This window comes from Bombyx mori, chromosome 15 (genome assembly GCF_030269925.1).
Source record: "Bombyx mori chromosome 15, ASM3026992v2".
NCBI lineage: Eukaryota > Metazoa > Arthropoda > Insecta > Lepidoptera > Bombycidae > Bombyx > Bombyx mori.
The window spans coordinates 10,397,789-10,421,373 of NC_085121.1; the positions used below are offsets into that span (position 1 = coordinate 10,397,789).

General features: G+C 39.1%; 1 protein-coding gene across 1 annotated transcript in view; it reads right to left on the reverse strand.

Annotated features, from left to right (window-relative positions):
* LOC101739015 (cyclic nucleotide-gated cation channel alpha-3) overlaps nt 1–23,585 on the reverse strand; it is a 92,630-nt gene that overhangs the window by 7,207 nt on the left and 61,838 nt on the right. Inside the window, exons 6-10 of the mRNA XM_062672612.1 lie at nt 12,740–12,883; nt 6,229–6,421; nt 4,799–4,899; nt 4,590–4,727; nt 2,980–3,147 (exon numbers count right to left, since the gene is read on the reverse strand). Of these exons, the coding sequence (XP_062528596.1) occupies nt 2,980–3,147; nt 4,590–4,727; nt 4,799–4,899; nt 6,229–6,421; nt 12,740–12,883 (744 nt within the window). The remainder of the gene's footprint in view (nt 1–2,979; nt 3,148–4,589; nt 4,728–4,798; nt 4,900–6,228; nt 6,422–12,739; nt 12,884–23,585) is intronic.

The following is a 23,585-nucleotide window of genomic DNA, read 5'->3' on the forward strand; positions in this document are numbered from 1 at the left end:
TTTCGATGACCTATCTAATGTCGAGGTGATGTGTGATGTTAAGATGTCTATGGCTTCAGCGGCATCCTGAGGAGACGGGGTAGAGTCCGGGTTAAACGGGAGCGATGGTGGATCAGATTCAGCCAGGCTGATGCCCAGCGTGTGCCAATCCACCACAGTCCTCGTGACGGGAACGGAATCGGGAGCGCGACCGAGCTTCATAACGACGGGACGGTGGTCTGAATCTAACTCTGAAACTACTTCGATCGAGTGTAAGCGCAGAGTTACGTTTTTTAATAACGCTATGTCGAGTATATCCGGGCGATGCGCGATATTTAGCGGGTAGTGAGTCGGGGTTAACGGAGCGACGATATCGAAGGCGAGATCATCGACTAACGCGTCAAGCCGCCTGCCATTCGGGGTTGTGGTGTGTGAGTTCCACCTGATGTGTTTACAATTTAGGTCCCCCGCCAGAATGACAGAGCTCCCCATACCGAGCAGCGCCTCGATATCACTGCTTAGAACGATCTTATCCGGTGGAAGATAAACAGACGCGATAACGATCGGCGCGTGTCCCGTCAGTGAGATTCGGCACACTGATGCTTCGATATTAGCGAGCGCGGGAGGATCGAGCGGGACGCAATGCAGGGCTCTTCTATAGTAAATGACGGTACCACCACCACGGGCAGAGAGCCTGTCGTTCCTGACCATGTTATAGTTCGCGATTTTAGGGTCACGGCGCGCGGGCTTAAGTAGGGTCTCCTGCACTAAAAAGATATCAATTTGATGGTCACGCAAAAAGTCAGAAACCTGATCACGTTGATTTGCGAGACCGTAAGCGTTAAAAAATCCTATCGTCACGGATAGGGGCTTTATTCTACTTATATACGCCATTGATTACCGGCGGAGTGAGGGGAGGACGTACGTATTTAATGACGCGTATACGTCGGCGTATTCCTGCACAACGGCGATAAAGTGTTGTGCAGTGGAGGCAGCGCGAATGGCGTCGCCCAAAGCGTTAACGCGCTCAAAGTTGATCGACTGAAAGAAGTCGATCGCTAAAGCGAGATTTTCGGACGCGGTCGGAGGGCAAGTCGCGGGAGAGGGACGAGTCGCGGGGGCAGGACGAATCGCGGAGGAGGGAGTTGTAGCCGTGTTCGTGTACGGCAGCGGTTTCGCCCAGGCCGAGACACAGGGCACCGCCGCCGGAACGAACGCTGGCTTAGCCTGTGACGCAGAGGGTGCCGAGGCTTTGATGTCTGGGCCGGAAGCTCGGAGGCGGTTTTGGCGGGCGACGCGGCGATTTATTTTCGGGGCTCGGGGGCATCCGCGGTAATTTGCGGGGTGACCCTGTGTTCGACACAGGACGCAGCTAGGCGGTTCCGTCGCGGTTTTTTGATCGCGAGTGCATAGGGCCGTGGCGTGATCGCCTAAACATTTGACGCATCGGGGGCGCGCGTGACAGTTACGGGAAGAGTGCCCATACAATTGACAGTTATGGCACTGGCTAGGAGTGCCTTTTTTATGGGGGGCTTCGACAGCGATACCAGAGAGCCTACAGACGGTCTGTGTGTTAAAGATTTTCTTACCCTCGGGGGTAGGCTGGAGAGCGACTAGAACCATATTATATGGCTCCCTACCGCGACCGGTGTGCATACGGTGCACAGAATTCACTGGTAGGCCTTGTTCTAACAGGTCGGCTTTTACGAGCTCTACATCTAACTCTTTAGGGATACCGCGTATTACAACGCGGAGTTCGCGCTCCTCCTGAAGCGTATAAGTGTGGAAGCTTATACGCTCCTTACGGAGGTAAGAGGTGAGGGCCCTATGGTCATCAGATGAATGCACCTTTATTTGGATGCCGTTCGCGAGGTTACGGGCATTCGTGAAATTGATATTTTTGGCCTTAAGGGCCAGGGAAACTCGATCCCAAGCTGCCTTCTCTTGAAGGATTACCGGAGGAGGGGACTGGGTTTTATTTTGTGCCACCGGACGCGGCGACGGACTGGCACGGGCTGGAGGCGCAACGGGAGTCTGGGGGCGGGGGCGCGACGCGTTCGCGGCTTTGCTAATTTTAGCGGCCGCGGGAGCTCGAGACTCCGCGGCACGCTTCTTACCCTTTTGTACCAGGGTAAATCCATCCGTCGATGAGGCGGGGGCGAGGTCGACCTCCATCTCCGAGTCAGAGTCGGAGGACGAGGAGGCGGGCGCCGGTGACCTACGAGCAGGTGTTTTGGAGGGCGCGACGGAGGCCGCGGATGATCGCACAGCTGGAACGGTGGCCACGGCGGACGACGCAGCAGTTTTACTCGCCAGTATAGGCGACGCGGGAACGGCAGGCACGACGGAGGTTGCGGTGCTCGATGTAGAAGCTTTGCACGCAGGTACAGGCGACGCAGGAGCAGCGAGCACGGCGGAGTCTTCGAGAGAGCTCGCAGTGTGATTGGCCTTGAAAGCCAGAAACTCTGAGGCGAGCTGTGGATGACGAAGTCGGAGGAATTCCGCGAACACAGCGTCCATGATCGCTGAGTGCCCAGGTGGGGCGGCCCCGGGTCTTGAAGACACTCGCCTTGCGGCGAGGCCCCAACTTCTCGGACCTGAGCGGTTCTATTGAACACAGGTGGCGATGCGGCACGATTACTACAGGACAAAGAAAAAACACAACAAAACGGAAATAACAAAAAGAAACAAAACAATTAAACACTTCCAGGAAAGCAGTTTATCGGCAGATGTACCACGAACACAGAAATAACGAAAGGAAACAAAACAAATAAAAACTTCCAGGAAAAAACACTTGGTCGGCAGATGTACCACGAACACAGGCCGCGCGAACAATGGCTGGGCTAACAAAAGCCGGGCGAACAAAGGCCGGGCGATCGAGTGGTCGATGGGCACGTCCGCACGTGACGGGTGCCTCTATCGGAATGTATACAAATAGTGGTTGCAATCATTGCTCCTTACAAACTAAAGACTGCTCTTAATCGTAAGTATAACACATACCTTTTTCGAGTGGTGCTTTTTTGTATTTCTCGAGTCTCTTGACGGCGATGGCCTCGAGGCGCACTCTCGCTGCGGGATACTCCTTGAGCACGTCCCACATGTCCTTCTTGCTAAGTACGAACAGGTCCGAGTAGCCGACGGAGCGCACCGATGCTGTCCGACGGTTGCCTGTCGACGTGTCATCCACAAACTCCGTGCCGAATGGTGCCCGGCTAATACGCTTACGGCCAACTCTGACTTAGGTACTCCCTTACCCTCTCTCGATTTAATCCAGCGGTCGGGAAACCGGGGTAAATTACCCCAAATGGGGAAAAAGAAATTTTGGGGGGTAAAAATGAAACTTTTGTGAGTAAAAAGTATACATTGAATTGAAACTTCTTTAGAATCGTTGTGATTTCAAATTATCATGAAGGCTATAATATGAAAGATGCTAAAAAGAAGCGATTTGGTTTTTTTTTTGTTTTTCGCCATGGGGTAATATCAACTTACACAAAAATATTTTGGGGTAATAATTAAAAAAATTCCCCGACCGCTGATTTAATCAAACGCCAAAACAGACCATAGGTGTATTGTAACAAAGCCGACGCACCGAGCAGGGTACAAACATTCCAGAATCACAGAAGTAACGAGGAACTAATTCGTTTAATAAAGCCTTTAGGAAATTAATTTAAACTACCTTAACAAACTTATGCAGGGTGGGTCCGGAGCCATCGCGTTCATATCGGAAATAAAACTGATCGTAAATCAACCAGCAAGCGACTAATTGGTTGTCACCTGTGCCCCAAGACAAATACAAAGCTTAAGGTAGAAATGTCGCTATCGATAAAATCAGTAGACAGTAATTAACCGTAAAGAACTAAGCTTCTACGATTGTAAAATGCGTAAGATGTTAAAGTCAGATGAAATAAACTCCGTTAACAATAGATCAAAACTCGGATTCTCAAATGGTAGATGGCACTTAAAAATTAGGGGTAACATGCACCAAGAGGTCACGCCAAATATATAAGGTATCTGGGAGGATGCAAAGCAATCGGGGACACTGCCTTCAATACAACCAAAGGAGATAATCATAGGCAAAACAATACATGTCACAAGATATCTACACGAATCTTGTTAGAAGCCACAAACTGCGGTAAACTCAATTTAAATCAGTAAAAGCTCACCATACAATATTTCTTCGATTGAAGTACCAATATGAAAAAAAAAATTAAAAAGAATATAAAATAATTGAAATTATAATCTATATAAGCGTAAATACTTATTACGTTTTATTAAATTAACATATATATACATATTTTACAAAGCATTCACTAATAATTTAAAAGGAACGACACGAGCCCGTTAACGCTATTATTAGGTACAGTAGTCACTGGTTTATTAATAATATTTGTAATAGAGGAATTAGCAATTCTGATTGTAGTTTATGCAATAGCGATAACGAACGCATTCGGTACCGATGTCTCAAAACCTGTTGGCGGTGCGGCCGCTCCCTCGACCTGATTGCAGCGTCTCCTCGAAACGTTTGCTTTCAGTACATTTCGACACGTAACATAATAGGAGAATAATGGCGTGGCGTCTCGGGCCGTGGCGATATTTACCAAGTTGTTTACCTGCCGTGCCCATGTTCAGAATGGAAATTTCGCCAAAATAAGAACCCGCCTTAAGTGTTGCCAGCACGGTCTTGCCGTTGTCGCCTACGACCTGCAGTTTCCCTCGGTTCACTATGTACATCTCCTTGCCGACTTCACCTACAAAACAGAAACAGAAATTCTGAGATGTCTGAAGAAAGACCAGGCAATGAAAAAGCTAAGCGACTAACCTTTTCTACAGATGTAGTCACCGGGAGAGAATAGTACCGGTCGAAGCCTCAGCACTAGCTCGCATAAAAACCCCGCCTCCGTATTTTGAAATATTTCGACCCTGGACGAAAATTAAACATGTCAAAAAAAACAAAAATATGTAAACATTTGGATTCATCGATGATAATAAAAGTGCACAGCCCGTTTGTATTTATATACATATGTATGTATATGACTCCGATGCTATTGCTTATTATACTGGATCTTTTTGAAAACAAAGCCGCTCAGAATATCCATTTGACGACGTAAATTTACGGATGATATAAATGAATACTTATGCATAATTCATGGCCATAAAAAGCGGATGTTTCTCTTTTTTAATTATACAACACGGGATATTAAGCATAAACTGCTGCGTCGCATTAATTTGAATTACGTAGAATTCTGAATATTGAAGACAACATGAAATGTCAACGTTTGCTTTTTTTTTTTTATTGCCCTTGTAGGCAAACGAGCACACGGCCCACCTGATGGTGAGTAGTTACCGTCGCCCATGGACTTCAGCAATGCCAGGGGCAGAGCCAAGCCGCTGCCTACCGCTTAATACTCTCCACAAGCCTCGTTTGAAGAAGGAGTTTTGTTTGAATGAATGAAATAATGCTGTTTGCAGCATTTCATTGGGCTCATTTTTACGAGAAATTATTGTAAGCTTTATAAGAAATTACGTGTCAAATTAATATACATAGCATGTATATTAGTTATACGTGGAAAATTTCAAAAATTTTTTTTGTACAATCCCGAACAGACAATCACTTTGCAATCAATCTTAACAGGAAACAGAACAACACCAAGTTTCAACTAAAACTAAACTAAATTCAATTAAAAGCTGGGCCATTGAGTGCTTCGACTAATTTATTTGATCTGGCGACGGTTTCATTATCGTCGGTGTATCTACAACCCTTTGTCTTCGTCCCAGGGAAAGTTGCTTCACTTGTCTATAACGTAAACTTTTAGTTCGAGACGTTAACAACAACAACAGTTTCTAACAAGATGTACTTACTGCCTCTGCAATCTCTGACATCTATTTCATAAAGTTTGCGCATTTGAGATCATTTATAACGACTATCAATGTTGTTGACATTCTAGAAACTTTTGTTTAAAATTTGAATTCAATAAAGTTTCTAGAATAACATACTAAAAAATGTTTTAATGGTTCATTACTTGTATTCAACACGAGCGTTTCCTTTTGATAAACGCTATGTGTATGTAACGGATAGACTGTATTTGCTTGGCTAGTTTTCACAATACCGAAGAGATTAAACCATAAACATTGTAAGGATCCTGGTCCGGCTATTCCGCAAATAAATTAACCCACAGAAGAACCTACCCGTGTTTTATAGTTCTTTAACAAAGACCATTTCGCTGGGGATCATAAATTAAAGTAATTCACCTTTTCAGGGTATCTAGATGTACGTTGATAGCTATCTCCGCCTTTAGTTTGTCCGGCAGACACGAAACCGCTTTCTCCTCGTCGGAACACTTCTGGGTGAGCCAGAGATAGTCGAACCATTTGATCACCTTCACTTGCAGATGCGTTGGTACTCTCCTCATGCGCATGTAGGTCTTCACCCCATCCAGTTTAGCTAAACACAATATTGGTTGCTGTACATAAGTATTCAACAGCTTGAATTATTATTTCAGACTGACATTTCACCTCCACCACCTAGAGGTGGTAGGACCTCTTGTGAGTCCGCACGGGTAGGTACCACCACCATCGGTTTGAAGGGTGGGACAGCCATTGTAACTATACTGAGACCTTAAAACTTATATCTCAAAGTGGGTGGCACATTTACGTTGTAGACGTCTATGGGTTCCAGTAACCACTTAACACCAAGTGGGCTGTGAGCTCGTCCACGCATCTAAGCAATAAAGAAAAATAAAATAAAAATTGTAAGAAGCTTAAACTCGATCTAATAAACTAGGCGTGGAAAGATTTTAATACAGAAACATTTTTATTACATACTAAATGACCCGGCAAACTTCGTAGTGCCTCAATCGATAAATAAAATATCTACATTTTTGTATAAAATAAACTTAAAACAAACAAAAGGAATCCGAATCCGTCCAACGGGGGACACATCAAAGGAAAAACAAAGTTGTTATTTTTATTTAATTCCAAGGATTTTAATATTTTTCTACCTTTTATACCTTCTCTGGACTTCCACGAATAATTCAAGACCAAAATTAGCCAAATCGGTCTAGCCGTTCTCGAGTTTTAGCGAGACTAACGAACAGCAATTTATTTTTATATACCTATATATATAGATTAGTTAGTGTAGACCGTAAATCTATAACGCACGTATGAAGTTTCTTGTGAGTGCGCAAAAAGGATTTCGTACAAAAAATTATAAGAAAAATATCCTCAACAGTACAAGTACAGTCCAATCTATTATCTTTTGAACCCCTTCTCTTCTCATCTATCAAATTCCAATTTTCAATTTTCGTTACATTTCAGAACCTTATTCGTCCACCCGGCGAATGTCACGAGTTTGAATTTATGATAAAACGAGCAGTCGATGGTGATGTATTAGACTCTGCCAGTTCTTCACAGGTGTTTTATTCCCTAAGATAGCATAAAGTCACTCATATACTTGTCATAACATTAATACACGTTAAGTGAATTAATAAGGCACTCTATTCCGCCGGTCATCACTCCGCTATAATTATTTCAAGTTTTACATTTTTATAAGGAATTAATTACGATATCCATTCAACCTTTCCGAGAAATCTGAACATCTCACAAATTCTTCATTTAATATTCTTTTAAAAAACAGTTTATTAAGCCGAGCACGTCTGTTGTAATTAGAGAGGAGACTTTTTCACAAACGGAAGAGTTTCTTTAAAGATTTTTTTTGATGACACTTATTTTTAGGTGGATACAATTTAAAAAAAAAAACACTTTTTTTATTGCTTAGCTGGATGGACGAGCTCACAGGCCACCTGGTATTAAGTGGTTACTGGGGCCCATAGACATCTACAACGTAAATGCGCCACCCACCTCGAGATATACGTTCTAAGATCTCAGTATAGTTACAACGGCTACCCCACCCTTCGAACCGAAACGCATTACTGCTTCACGGCGGAAATAACTTTTTCGAATTTAACTTCGATATAAATGAGTCGTAAATGGAGAAGATAAAGAGTCTAATGTTTACTATTTTAAACAGTTAATTTATATTAGATGTAGAGTCTTTAAGATGGCGTAGGACAGACGGACTTTCAACAACATTTCAAAAACAAAGTTTTGAACTGATAATAATATGCATAATTGTTTTAGTTGATATAGTACTATCAGCAAAAGTAACATTATTATTTTTAATGTCAAACTGTTATATTTTTCAATACAATGAGTCAGTATCACTCGGGATGATATAAGGTTTCTACCGATACCCTAAACACCCAAGTCTGTGCTGTGTATTTAAATGTTATGATAAATCATATCGCATACGTGAACGCCGAAAGCATAATACGGATGTTCGTAATTTAAAAAAAAAATCCTAGTATGTTCTTCGCTTTTTGTCGAAGATATTTTACTGGTGGTAAGAACTATTGTGAGTCTGCGCTGGTAGGTACTACCGCCCTGCCTATTTTCTGCCGTGAAGCATTAATGCGTTTCGGTTTGAAGGGTAGGGCAGCCGTTGTAACTATACTGAGATTTTAGAACTTATATCTCGAGGTGGGTGGCGCATTTACGTTGTAGATGTATATGGGCTCTAGTAACCACTTAACACCAGGTGGGCTGTGCAGCTCGTTCACCCATCTAAGCAATAAAAAAAATACAAATCAAAATCTCTTTATTATTTTCACAATATTATTTCTGACGTTTCGAAGTCGACAGTTTTCGTGGTAAAGGATGACTAAGATCCTATTTTTCTCGATTCCGATCCGGTAGTAAATTCATTCGCGAAGCAGCTACTCTTGAGCTGTTAGGTCTCCTTCGGAGGCGCTCGGGTAGCTGTTAGCAAATCTCACCCCTCCTGACTGAGTCTTTGCTCGCCCACCTGCCCTGGTGAAACTGGAAAGGCCTCCGGGCCACCAGTAATCCTTCAATCATAAAAGAAAAAAAAGCTATTTTTCTCGACATTTGAATACTGTGCTAACTAACTACCATCTATTTTTCTATAAGAAACAGAAATAGACAGAGAACAAAAAAAACACACTCCGTGAACCATACACATTACAGACGCACAAAAAAAAATTGAACATTTAATAAACATTTTTTAAAATTCACAAACCAGTCATCAAACGCAAACAACTTCACGCTGTCGAGCGTCACCGCCGAATCCACAAAGTATTTGTTTGAGCCGCTCTTACGATATGAATTTGCAATTAGCTACCTCCGTTAACGATTTGCTACACGCAAGCTTTAATAGTTAAATTAATTTTAGCGCCACACGTGAACTCACGACAAGGAAACGAACGAAGCCGAGCTCAGAACAAAGTGCTGCATCTAATCACTTCAAAGTAGTTCAAAGTAACAAGTAGCTGAAACTATAGAGGATTATATCGACTAATCGTCAGCTATCGGATAATCGACTGCAGAAATCCCTGAACATACCGATGAGAATATTACGTACGATCAGTAAGTAAATTAAGAGATTGTACAAATCGTTCCCGCGAATTTCTCATTGATGTTTCCGTCATTTGATTCTTTTTTTTATTGCTTAGATGGGTGGACGAGCTCACAGCCCACCTGGTGTTCAGTTGTTATTGGAACCCACAGACATATACTACGTAAATGCGCCACCCACCTTGAGGTATAAGTTCTAAGGTCTCAGTATAGTTACAACGGCTACCCCACCCTTCAAACCGAAACGCATTACTGCTTCACGGCAGAAATAGGCAGGGTGTTGGTACCTACCTGTGCGGACTCAAGAGGTCCTACCACCAGTAACTCCTCTTTCATTCATTTGGATATGCATTATGTTAAGTAGTTATCCAAGCCCATAGATATCCCAACGTGGACACCGCCATCCACTTAGATACATATGGTGGAAGTTTCAATTATATTGTTGCGTCATAATCGCTTGTAATTTTGTAACAGAAAATTTCCGGGCCGTTGGGAACTTTAGCATCATTAACATTCAATAATCATCCAGAAATTAGTGGTCTCCTATACGATAGGTTGCAAGAAATAAAATAAATAAACCAGTAAAATAAAAACCAGTAAAATAAATTGTTTTGAACACACAAACTAAAACAAAAATTGTCAACCGATATATAGAAGCATCGAAACGAACATTCACCCTTTACTTTCGACTAAAACGTGAACGCTGTCATTAGTACGCTGACATCTGGAGTAATTTAATCTTCTTCAAACAGTGACCGAGAGGACAGCCGAAGTGCGGTCGACAGTGTGTTAGTCAGGGACGTGGTCCAGAGGAAATAAGCCACGTACATAATACCGTACATTAGTTCAAGCAAAACAAAACACTTTTCAGCAAAACATGGAAAGTTATCCGTATTTATTTAACACTAGCGGCCCGCTCCGACTCCGCTCGGGTCTTTAACAAAAATTTCAACGATATTTGACGTTGTTTTATTTGTTTTAAATAAAAGAACACTTATTGCGGCATAACTATAATAGTTAGACATATGCTGTCGTGACACTTTATGTAATTAATAATGTGTTCTACAAAGTCGTAGTAGGTACATTATTTTATTCTATCATCATTAGTTTTCGCAGGGCACGCGATGTAAAGAATATTTTAGGTAATTTTTTTACACCTTGGGTTACATTGTTGGATTTTTAGTAAGGATCCTAAAATTTTTTCAAAAGAGATTATAGCCTATGTCACTCGGCAATAGTGTAGCTTCCAAACAGTGAAAGAATTTTTTAAATCGGTTCAGTAGTTTCGGAGCCTGTTCAATACAAACAAACAAACAAATCTTTCCTCTTTATAATATTAGTATAGAAGTAGAGAAAACGTTTTGCTGAAAACCAATGAGCTTTCCAAGCTCAGCACCCTTTGCGGTATACAGTTAGCTTGAAAGTTTAATTAGCGAACATAATAATAGTCATAAAATTTGTCAATTAAATACTTGCGATCTTTCGACTCCCAGTGAGTTCAACTTTTGTTAAACTGTTATTTGTTAAACGTTTTTGGATTTCACGCATCATTAAAATTGTAATATACATGCAATCGTGGATTTAGTGGGACGGAGTTCGAGGACAGAGAACCACAAACAATTTGAATATAAACTAGGTAGTTAGTCTGAGATCGAAGCCGCTTGTTTACAAAACGTTCCGAACGTACCGGCATCTCGACCAATAATCATTAACGTTCATTAAGCTTCTACGGTCCGAGACCCTTGAAAAAACTTATGTACTCTGTAAATGCACAACTAACTAGTAAATTAACAGAAGTGTAAGTACAAATGTAATTTAGTAGTACATATTAGAAGTTCTCCATGATCTTAAGATTACGCTTTCTTTCCTGATTCAAAATTTAGAACAGATTATAAATAATACTATATTATCCAACTTTCACTAGCCAATATATTGAAGATTTAAAGAAAAAAAATACAAAAATTAGATTAATCATTGTTTAAATCGTATTAAAAGAGTTGCTAACAGTTACTGGTTTTCAATTTGTTTGATATCAGTTGATGCGTTAATGTTTTACTAATCTCTCCTCCTTACATTTTTTCTCAGATATCATTGAAGAAATGAATTTTAGTACCTAAACAGATTGCTGTTACGTAAATTATTTAGTAACTAAATTATTGAATTTAGTTACTAAATAATTTCTTACTACGTAGCTACCGATAAGGTTTGTAAAGGTGTACTGTATTAAAATAAGTTTAAAAAAGAAGTGTTTTAAACTGATAGTTAAGTTTTCCGTTTGAACAAGAAAATTGTCATGCTATATGCTAATTTCGAGACGACGAAATATCGTGACGTTAATGACGGAGTCCCTTTGTGAGTAGCGGGCCTCGGGGACGTGCCGACGCTCGCAGCATCGGGCGGGTGACGGGCAGATCAATTATTGTCGAATAGTAGGCTCGAGCGACGAGCGCATGGGGCGCGCGGTACCAACACCGGATCGATGTCGGGCGGACGCGCGCGGGACGCGCACTCCCGTTGGGATGGGTTGCGGCGCCCGACTTTCGCCGAGCTATTTATAGCATTCAAGCCGCTGACCTATTTCGCTGCAGCGCCGCCGAGGAAGGTCACGGATCCAGCCTGCTCTCTGTCGTCGCGGCGCCATTGTCTCCACAACCGCGTTGCAGCGCTAATTAAAGTTGTTGACACTTTGCCGTTCGTTCTATTTAAAATCCACGTTCGACTTGGCTAATAGTTAATACCCGATTGAGTCGCCTTAACGAATTATTTAGCATATTATTAAATTGCTAAAAGTTATGGCTAAAGTTTTTTTTTCGTGTTTATTCTTCGCGAAGAACCGTCGTGATTGATTGATCAGGATAATCTCGTTTGTGGTTAGTCGTGTGTGAGCTGTTTGAAGTGCGCACGTAATGATGACGCGGCGCCACGTGGTGGCACGTACAGACGGTGTGCCTGCTTAGCACGCTAATGTGAGAGCCGCGACACGCTACAGTGCCTGCGTATTGCGACCCTCACCCGACGCTGTCACGCGACCTTTTTCCTACATAAGATTTATACTTTTAACAGCCATACACGATCATTTTTTACTCGTACATAGGAACGTTGAACTATTTATAGAAACGAAATCGCCAAAGTAACGTTTTGAACACGAATCTATTACTCATATATTCTTTCTTTAAAAGATACCATTTAGTAGATGAACACGAAGTGATCACTGCGGGTCATAGACAACCGCTAAGCTACAAAAACCACCGTGCTTCTGCAAGCAAACAAGTATGCTGTTTGGTCATAACTACAAATCTGAAAATGACCAAAACAATAGTAGGTAACTTACCCTGGAATTCTTTTCTGGCCGTGCTGACTGAGGTGACGATGTTGGCTACGTGACCAAGCACCGTGGCGAACAGGAGCAATCCAAACAAGAGCTGCGCTATCACGAACACATATTCCCCTTTGCTGCGTGGTCGCGGCAAATCACCTGCACGTTAGGCAAATTTTAAACTTCGTACACAGGAAATAAAATGCAAAATGGAAAACACGTTGCACATCCACAGCTTAGTGTGTTTCGAGAGATATTGCCAAATCATAATTGAAACTTCGATCTCATGTCTCAAAATACGTGCTTGTAGTCACGTAGTGCTATCGATCATCACCTGGTCCTACCACCAGCTATGGTGGTAGGTGATCACCTGTTATGAGTCCGCACGGGTAGGTACCACCGCCCTGCCTATTTCTGCCGTGAAGCAGTAATGTGTTTCGGTCTGAAGGGTAGGGCAGCCGTTTTAACTATACTGAGATCTTAGAACTTATATCTCAAGATGGGTGGCGCATTTACGTTGTAGATGTCTATGGGCTCCAGTAACCACTTAACACCAGGTGGGCTGTGAGCTCGTCCACACATCTGAGCAATAAAAAAATAATTATAACACCAGGTTAAGCGGATAGCTTTCCAATGCACACCGAAAAAATCCATCCGTCTCTGCCAAAGCGATTTCGTACATAGTGCTTCCAGAGTTGTGGTGCTAAAAGAATTAGAGCTTTTATAAAGAAAAATGCTGGATAAACGAATCATTACGTTTCACGCTTAAGTTTACAAAGTGTAGTAATGATGTTAAATAATTTATAACGTTTGTACAGCACTTTGCAGACGTTGCCTGCCGCTTATAACGATACGGTAAAATAAGCCGTCGGCATCCGCGGCGCGGTATTGCGGCCTTGTTGCAGCAGACATTAAAATCACTTGACTATGCTCTCCTAATTAACTCTGTCGGCACAAAAAAAACGCTCAACTAATAAACAAACGTGCACGCTTTTGTAAACAGGAAAGAACCGCGAAATCAGACTCGGGTACAGTAAAAATTTCAATTAAAAAATACGCGATCCTGGATTTACTTTATCCCTTCGTTCCATTCGACTTAATGTCAGGTTAAGCCGCGTTCAGAATTTATCCTACCACCTGTGACAGAGATATGCGGAAGAACAGATTATTTATTTATACGTGCTTTAAAATAAAAAGTGATAATAAATAAAAACGGCACATCATTTTGTTTTGCAATTTTTTTTCTGCGCTTACTTCGAGTTTGTTAACGTTCTCGATAGCGTAAAAGTTAACTCAACTATGTTGAAATTGGGACGTTTGCCTACGTTTGCCGCTAGGGGCGCTGTTCCAACTGCATACAAATTTAAGTTAACTTTTACGCTATCGAGAACGTTAAAAACTCGAACTAAACACACTGTTGTTTACAGTCAATCTCAAGGTCCACCTTCTGTTAAGTAATTACTGGAACCTGTAGACAACACTGCGTGAATGCCACCATCCTCCACATTTCTACCTAAGCCGGAAGGAGACTTCGATCTTAGGGTCGGCGGTATTTACTCGGGCGCACAATATGTTGAACTACTAGTAATTACAATACATGAAATATTGTGCGAGCTTCATTTTTACACCATCAAATGCACCATGAGGTTTTGCCCGCGTAACAAATGTAATCCAATAATAATTAATCACGTAGCAATTTTACAGTATAAAGAGTTGCTCGTGCTACTTATTAGTCCATAAACAAACACCCGATTAATAGATATGCACATATATATTGATAGATATACATATATTTTATGGCGTTCTTCTGAACATGCCATTTACTCTTACTTTACATTAACTTCATCGCAGAAGTAGTGTCGTCATTCGTTACGAGTGCATACGGCTTCTTACACGTTAGACCAAGGACGCTTCAAGAGTCTTAGACAACAATTATAGTTAGACTTTCGTACGTAGCTCACGTAGCTTTATCCCGTAGACCTACCGTAGCGTATGCTACAAGCCATTACTATAAAGCGATGCCGCAAAGTTCATGAAAACGAGTATATTATTATAAAACTTCATACGTCCAACAAACTTCACGTTGCAAATTTAAATCGAGATAAATATTTGTGTAATAATAAATTAAGAAGCATTCCGTAATTTTACACACACGCCCAAAATTATTGAAAGACGCGCCAATCCCGCACCCGAAGTCCCGACTTTATCCTGCGAGGCACGGAGTGAAAGATTGATAGCCACTTGACATTTTAGGTTAGAGAGCTCCAACAAAGCATACATGAAGACGTTGATGAATAATATTGTTATCTATTCTGATCTGAAGTTGAGATGAGTTGAGTTGAGAATCTGAAGTTGACATTTTACAATAAATGTTTCGTAGCATTGTTAACGCTTATTAAAAAATCCTCGTGAAAGTTATTGAACTTACGAAGAAAGTACCAATACGCGAGATTCCGTGGCTTCTGAAGTTATTTGTAATATCAATTTGAGGTTACAGCCCGTATCATAAACAACTTAAATAAAAACTCATTCTATTTAACTCATTTTATAAAAATGAATCTGCGTAATGTATGTACGCGAATAACTTCAGAACGCTGGCAACAAATTGAATAACTATTTTATTTGTCTTCGTTATTGCAATGGCAAGGTTTCTATACAAAAAAAATATGTAAAAATCGACCAATTAACTGAAAGTTTTTTTTTATTAAAATTGGTGACAAGGACGTATCAACACCCAAACCTAATAAAAAAAACACGTAACAAAAAAACAATATTTGATTGATTGGTTTCATTTGTTTTAAGATACAGAAACACTATTGGACGCTGTTAACGGACGTTGTTTTGATAATAGTTTAAAGATTAAATCGTATTTTGTGGGTTTGGATGTGAGTTTAGAAGTTGGGTCGTGTTTATTGTTAAAAATGCCACCAGTAAGGCGTCAAAATTTGTTAGGCGGTACGATGTACAATGAGTCAGCTAGTTTCAATATACAGCAGGATGTAAATTCCCAAAATGATAAAAATCAAGTACCTGAACCTAAACAAAAATTAATTCTTCGGCTAATTGATTGCAGTGACTACATAATATTTAGTGAAGCCGTTTTATAACGCAAAGATAACTGGCAGACACGTTCCGCGTTGTTTTGAAATTGTACAACCCGTGCATTCGTTTTTTTTATGTTATTAAGTTATAATACGTGCAATAAACTAGTATTTAAAGTTAAAGTAAATTTTAGAGCGTGATATGTTTAGTGATATAATTTGCTTTACCACCTGTTAGCTATGTTAGTTTTAACAATTCACGATATGAAAAGAGAAAAAAATATGCTACTCTGAAATATTAAATTCATGTAACGTGTTTAAACGCTGAGTGAGCGTGGTAAAAAATTTGTGTTTTGACAAATGTTTCTCATTCAATGCCGAAAAGCTAGGATTTATTCCTGTGTTATGGGTATCCAAAATATCTGTACTAATAACTAGTAGAACCTAGAACCTAGTAACCAGTACTAGAACGGAAAATTTTATCTATTTGACGAGACGATTATATAATATTTGCGTTTCATTTTTAAGGGTTTAGAGGAAGAGGTAAACTAAGAAAAAATGGATGGATTGCGTGTGATAGCTTATGCCTATGTATAGGTATAGATATATAACACAAATAATGTTAGTAAACTAAGTAATAATATATTGATAGTTTATGCCTATGTATAGGTATAGAAATATGTTAGTAAATTAAACCAATATATTTATAAATAATTGCAGTAAATACAATTTTAAATTAAAGCCAACGTTCGAGCGATGACAAACAAGTGTGACTCATAGTTGTTTGTCATCGCCTACAAAAGCCCCTGCGCCGACCAATCTCGATTCATTCTCGGTTGAGACGTCGGGCGGTGCGGAGCTCTCTCTCTGGCTTGATACTGTGTATAAGTGTGGACATTGTGAATTAAAAGATAAGTATAATTATTACGTTATTAAATAAATATTATTATGTATGTAAAATGTTTCTATTTGCCATTCATCATAAATAAATGAATATACAATGATTATTACATAATGGTATTATTATTACTCAATAGATAGATGTTCCTGATGAAGTAACTGTTTTGAACTATGCTTTAATATGCAATTCAACAAATATATAGTGTAGAATTGATAAATTGCTGATTTATAGGTTGTTGTCAGTGTAGGTTGCTATTATCAGAAGTGGGATTCGATAATCCATGCTTGTTAACTGATATTTTCCTTTTAAAGTTTCCAGATGGATTTACCTAAGAGTTTCTGAAGGCCATCAAAGACGCAGTTTCCGGTTCCCGCCAGAACGACAGCGAGGTCGCTCTGCCAGTATTTGATCCAGCTAAAAGGGACCTTGGTGCTGAATCATGGTGCAACAATATTGAAACCCTCATCCAAAGAGTTTGGATGGAGTAACGCCGCAACAGTCGCCAAAGCTGGTAAGGCCCGTAAGGGATCCGCCTTATTGTGGTTTGAAACATGGGACCCGGCTGAGGGTCGTTCGTGGGACAATTTACGTTTAGAGCTGGTAACTTTATTCCCTGAGAAAAAGAATCTGGCAGAAAAACTTCAAAAGGCAGTACTATACACGTCTGAAACTGCAGATTCTTATTGCGAGTACGCAAGAAAAAAAAAAAAAATAGGTTACTAAAGAATACAAAAATTACATTTACGGAATTATAATTGACTGAATTAGTCTGTGGCAGTATATGCGATGTTAATGTAAAAATGGCTTCGTTTAACAGCAATGTTAAAACTACTTCAGAATTAATTGCCCTATTTACTTCTTACGCGAAAACAAAAAACAAAAAAAAACAAAAACAAAAAAAAAAAGGCCAATAGACAGTAAAAACCCTTACAATTCGCAACCCCCTAAGCGCTTTAAGACTGATTCTAAACCCGATGACATAAAGTGTTTTAACTGTGGTAAAATCGGTCACACCAAACAACAATGTTACGGTAAAAAAAAAAAAAAAAGTACCCAAGAACAAGGATCAAATAATGATAAAATAAAGTTTTGTACTTATTGCAAAAAACCCGGGCATTTAGATTCTTACTGTAGATATAAACCCAATACGGACCCTTCTAAAATTGAAACACCGAAAAATGGGAATGGGGCATTGAACAAGATAGAGCACGAAAGTATGTAATTGATCATCTTACCTCCAAACCTCTTTTGACAATATTTGACCCACAGCGTCCAACAGTTACACACCGATGCTAGTGCTATAGGTTATGGAACAATATTATTACAAGTTAGGTAACGTGAATAAGGTGGTCGCTTATTATAGTGAACGGACAAGTCCAGCAGAATCCATGTACTGCTCTTATGACCTAGAAGCACTTGCCATTTTTAATGCTTCTTGGCATTAAATTTACAATAATTACTTATTGCAATGCAATAAAATCAACCATGCCGAAAAAAGATTTGTCACCTAGGGTAGCACGTTGGTGGACATTTATGCAGGATTTTCAATTTGATATTCAGTATAGAAAGGGTAAATTCATCAGTCATGTTGATTTTCTAAATCGCAATCCTGTTTCCGCTCCTTCAGAACGGCAGCATTATCTTAAAGTAAATTTAATTGAAGCCGAATATAAGTCCCGAGTCTTGGTTAAAAATCGCGCAAACAAACTACCCCGAAACCCAGACCCTAATGTCGCAATTGCAAGTCGGTAACTTAGACACTAACCAATATATAATTAAAAATAATTTATTGCATTATAAAACTAGTCCTGATGCTGAGCCGAGGTTGTTTGCGCCGAAGGGATGTAGATTAAAAATCTTAAAACTATTTCGTGATGAAAATTGTCATGTGGGGTTCAATAAGGTTTTACATAAAATCCGACAATATTTTTGGTTCCCAGGGATAACATCTTTTATCAAAAAAATATAACCATTATCTTACTTGGGTTAAAAAGAAGGGATTCTCTGGTCCTAAACAAGGGTTATTACATCCGATCTCTAAAATTGCTGTATCATTCCATACCATACATTTAGATTGCACAGGGCCTTTTCCAACAACCACGGAAGGCTTTAAACAAAACCCCTTAAAACAGTAAGGGTCGATTCGACCAAACAAGAGTAAATCTTATTCTTAGAATAACTCGTCAGTTAATCGAGAGTAAATCAATTTTACGTTTTACCAACTACAATTCTAAGAATAGTGGGCCTATTCGGAAATTGTTACTATACCGCCGTTTCGCACGGAATAACGGAGCTATTCCTAGAATGGCGTCAGTCAGTCCATCTGATTTCTGTCATTTCATAAATATTTATTCTGTTTTAATTTCAAGTCAACGCAATGCACTAAATTATTATTAATAGTCTGGCATTGTATAATGCAACGTTTAAACGAAAAAAAGATAAAACCACGCGACAAAACTTGACAATTCCCTCAAACAACAAATAAAATTAATATGTTTGACAGCTAGATATCTTAATAATGTATCGAACTGTTTACTTAATCGAACACTACATGATAGCTACTGGTACACCTAGAGGCAACGGTCAGGTTAAGCGTTATGTGGCTACTGTAGTCAATATGTTACATACTATGTGCGAGGAGCTGTCATCAATATGTTACATACTATGTGCGAGGAGCTGTCAGAGTGGCCGAACGTATTGCTAAAAGTACAGCAGTAAATTAACACGACAGTACAAAAATCGACTGGTTTCACCCCCATACGCTTACTAACCGGTATAGAAGCAAATATACCTATATTACAATCTCATCTAAACGGAATTATTAATGATGAGGATTTACAACCCAATATTGACGTCCAAGCTGATCGTGAAATAGCCAAACAGAGGCTACAAAAAAAAAATAGCAGAAACATTTAAGCAACGATTTGATCATGTTAGGCGGAATAATAAATAATACAATATGGGTGATCTGGTCTATGTTAGCCAGGATCATAGGCGTAATGATAAATTAAGATCTAGATTTAAGGGCCTTTACGAAATTCAATCTATCCTTCCAAATGATCGCTATACTCTGAAAGGCAACGGGAAAAATTACGGTTTTGGGCAGGAGAATGGGTTGATGATAATTTGTGATTGCTTAGATTTCAAGATTATAATTGTTTGATGATTATATTTATTTTTCAACTATATAATGTTTTGTATTTAAATTAGTTTTTTTTAGGAACATGGGTTACCTACATAAAATGTTACTAAAAATATATACATGGTACAAAAAGAAATTGAGAAACTCACGTCATATTGTGAATGAGTAAAAATATTTGGCTTTAAATTTTATCTGTCTGAGTACCGCTGGTCGGCCTACTATTTGGTGTCAATTATCTCACAGGCAGCGGGTGAATGTGATTGACATGTCTATGTAGTTGGCATTACTCAATAATTTTTCAATCCGAGTACCGCTGGTCGGCCTTCTATTTGGTGTCAATTATCTCACAGGCAGCGGGTGAATGTGATTGACATGTCTATGTAGTTGGCATTACTCAATAATTTTTCAATCCGAGTACCGCTGGTCGGCCTTCTATTTGGTGTCAATTATCTCACAAGCAGCGGGTGAATGTGATTGACATGTCTATGTAGTTGGCATTACTCGAAGTCAGAGTACCGCTGGTCGGCCTTCTATTTGGTGTCGATTATCTCACAAGCAGCGGGTGAATGTGATCGACATGTCTATGTAGTTGGCAAGAATACTCTGTTACTTATTTAAAGGGGACCATCGTGTCTATGCAAATGGTTGATGAGACTTGTTTGAAATGTTTTGACTACTTTCTTTTTTTTTCTGTGCCATGTATATTATGTTGATTAATGAATCGAATATACCTACTCATATATTATAAATAAAATAGTAACACAATACTTCGAGGACGAAGTACTGTCAGTATGGCCGTGATAGCTTATGCCTATGTATAGGTATAGATATATAACACAAATAATGTTAGTAAACTAAGTAATAATATATTGATAGTTTATGCCTATGTATAGGTATAGAAATATGTTAGTAAATTAAACCAATATATTTATAAATAATTGCAGTAAATACAATTTTAAATTAAAGCCAACGTTCGAGCGATGACAAACAAGTGTGACTCATAGTTGTTTGTCATCGCCTACAAAAGCCCCTGCGCCGACCAATCTCGATTCATTCTCGGTTGAGACGTCGGGCGGTGCGGAGCTCTCTCTCTGGCTTGATACTGTGTATAAGTGTGGACATTGTGAATTAAAAGATAAGTATAATTATTACGTTATTAAATAAATATTATTATGTATGTAAAATGTTTCTATTTGCCATTCATCATAAATAAATGAATATACAATGATTATTACATAATGGTATTATTATTACTCAATAGATAGATGTTCCTGATGAAGTAACTGTTTTGAACTATGCTTTAATATGCAATTCAACAAATATATAGTGTAGAATTGATAAATTGCTGATTTATAGGTTGTTGTCAGTGTAGGTTGCTATTACGTGCAAGGCAAGGGGATGTGTAAGAGGAGCGTGAGATGTGTGAGCGAAGAAATGGTATATGATAGAGGAATATGGAAGGCGAAAACATGTTCCGCTGACCCCAGGTGACTGGGAGAAGGGCAGGAGAATGATGATTATAACATTAAGAATTGCTCTAGCTGATAAGAAAAATATTTGAAGTAAAAGATTTATAGTTAGAAAATCTGAAAAGAAGAATGGTCAATCGGCTTTTTAATCTAAAAAAACGGCTATGCAAACCCAGCCAACAACCAGCTAGCTAGTCATAAGCAAGTCCGAGAGGAACGACTAAACAATCTAAGGAATCGCAATCGGTGCAAATCAAGATTCGATTCACGATAATCGCGCTCTCTGACTCGACAATCGAAACGTTTTTCGATATTTCCGAATAGACTAACTCGCCCGCCGGCCAACGTGACGTAGATTCGATTGTATGAGCATCTCGGACTCGTGATCTATCGACTCGCAATGCTATTTTCGATATATTGCAATTATAATTCATAACAGACTTCAATTCGATTGGGAGGGAAAATTATGGGGAATCACGCAGAAGAGTTACAATCGACTTTAATAAATTTGCTACTAATCATCTAACCTTTTTTTCTTTTTTTTTGATTGCTTAGATGGGTGCACGAGCTCACAGCCCATCTGGTGTTAAGTGGTTACTGGAGCCTATGGACATCTACAACGTAAATGCGCCACCCACCTTGAGATATAAGTTCTAAGGTCTCAGTATGATTACAGCGGCTGCCCCACCCTTCAAACCGAAACGCATTACTGCTTCACGGCAGAACTAGGCAGGGCGGTGGTACCTACCCGTGTGGACTCACAAGAGGTCCTACTACCAGTAAACTAGTATATAATTGCTGTCTCAGCCTATTCCTGCCAAGAAACACTAATATATTCTTGGTTACTGGACTTCCTTGAAAGCATGATAATGGGACGTAATAATGCCACTGAGCTACAAACTTATGCTAATTCTCAGTCTCCCAACGGCAATGTTCAATTAAATTAGCGCAATTAAAACTAATAGCATGCTTCGATGCTAGCGCTTGTGTCGCATTTGTGTAAATGTTTCTTCAATATGACCTCCGATATGACTACATTGCAGGCGATTTGTGTAAAGTTAACACTTGAAACGGCCTGAAGTTTGTTCAACTATGTTCATAACAGCACACAGTACAACTTGAATTCTGTTGAAGTTGTACATTATACTGATTGAAACGATTATAAAATAGCATTAGGAGTATTTAAAGATATTCTCGTTGTGAGAGCAATATCTGATAAGGGCAATTAATGGAATTCTTTACATATTGTCTATAATATTACGACTAGTATACTAACCAAATTATAAAACAGTTGTATAAAGGGATTGCTAAGTGGCTGTAAGTATTATTATTATAATATATCATTTATAAAATCTACTCCATTTAAAAATATACAGGAGAACGTATTTATTCAATATCTCAAAGTTTTACATTTTGCACATACCAGATATTAGTTAGACAACGACGTTATGTTGATATTAAATGAAAAACTATGAAAATATAACTTTGAAGACAACACTTAGATGAAAATGACATTATTGGCTCAACTGTCTTAGACATTAATACATACCTCTAATACATTCGTCAAGTAACCTCAAACGAAAACTTTCGTGATGAAATTTTCTCTATGATTTGTTTACTTTCCGAAGTCAGAGGTAATTTAATAAAAACCAATTTAAAAAAATCCGTGCACTATCATTCATTTGAACAATTATTGAAATTACTCGAATTATTAAAATCTAATTACTATTTTCCTAATGACCATTGACTAATGACCATTTCTTTTATTGGATATTGATAATAATTGTCATATCAACAAAATCAATGCGGCTTAAAATGTTGTTCCTTTTCTCTCTCTTTACTTCCTAAAAACCTTTTTCGTATTTTTTGATTTATCATTATTATACATAAATATCACATATTTGAATATTCTCTTATTATTAAATATACACCATTAAATATTACACTCATTATTATCAGAAATCTTAATGAAACATTTTTCCTGATATCATTGCTGAATCGATTAATGTTTGAAAAAAATACGACAGGACTCCTTAACCGATGGAGTTGGTGTCATTCATCTTCGACTTTTTTCTTTGCAAAATTTCTTATATCGGTTTTGCTTTGAATATAATACATACATACATGCTACCTGCATAGTAGTATAACACAGGTATAAATTTCCGTAAATGTTCAATCTTGGCTTTGAATATAGGTCACTTTTTGGCACTATTGTGAATGTGTACTGATTGATGTATGCAGATTATATCAATTGCTCGACTTTAAATTGTGGACCTGTAACCATTTATAATGAAAAATGAGCCCGTTC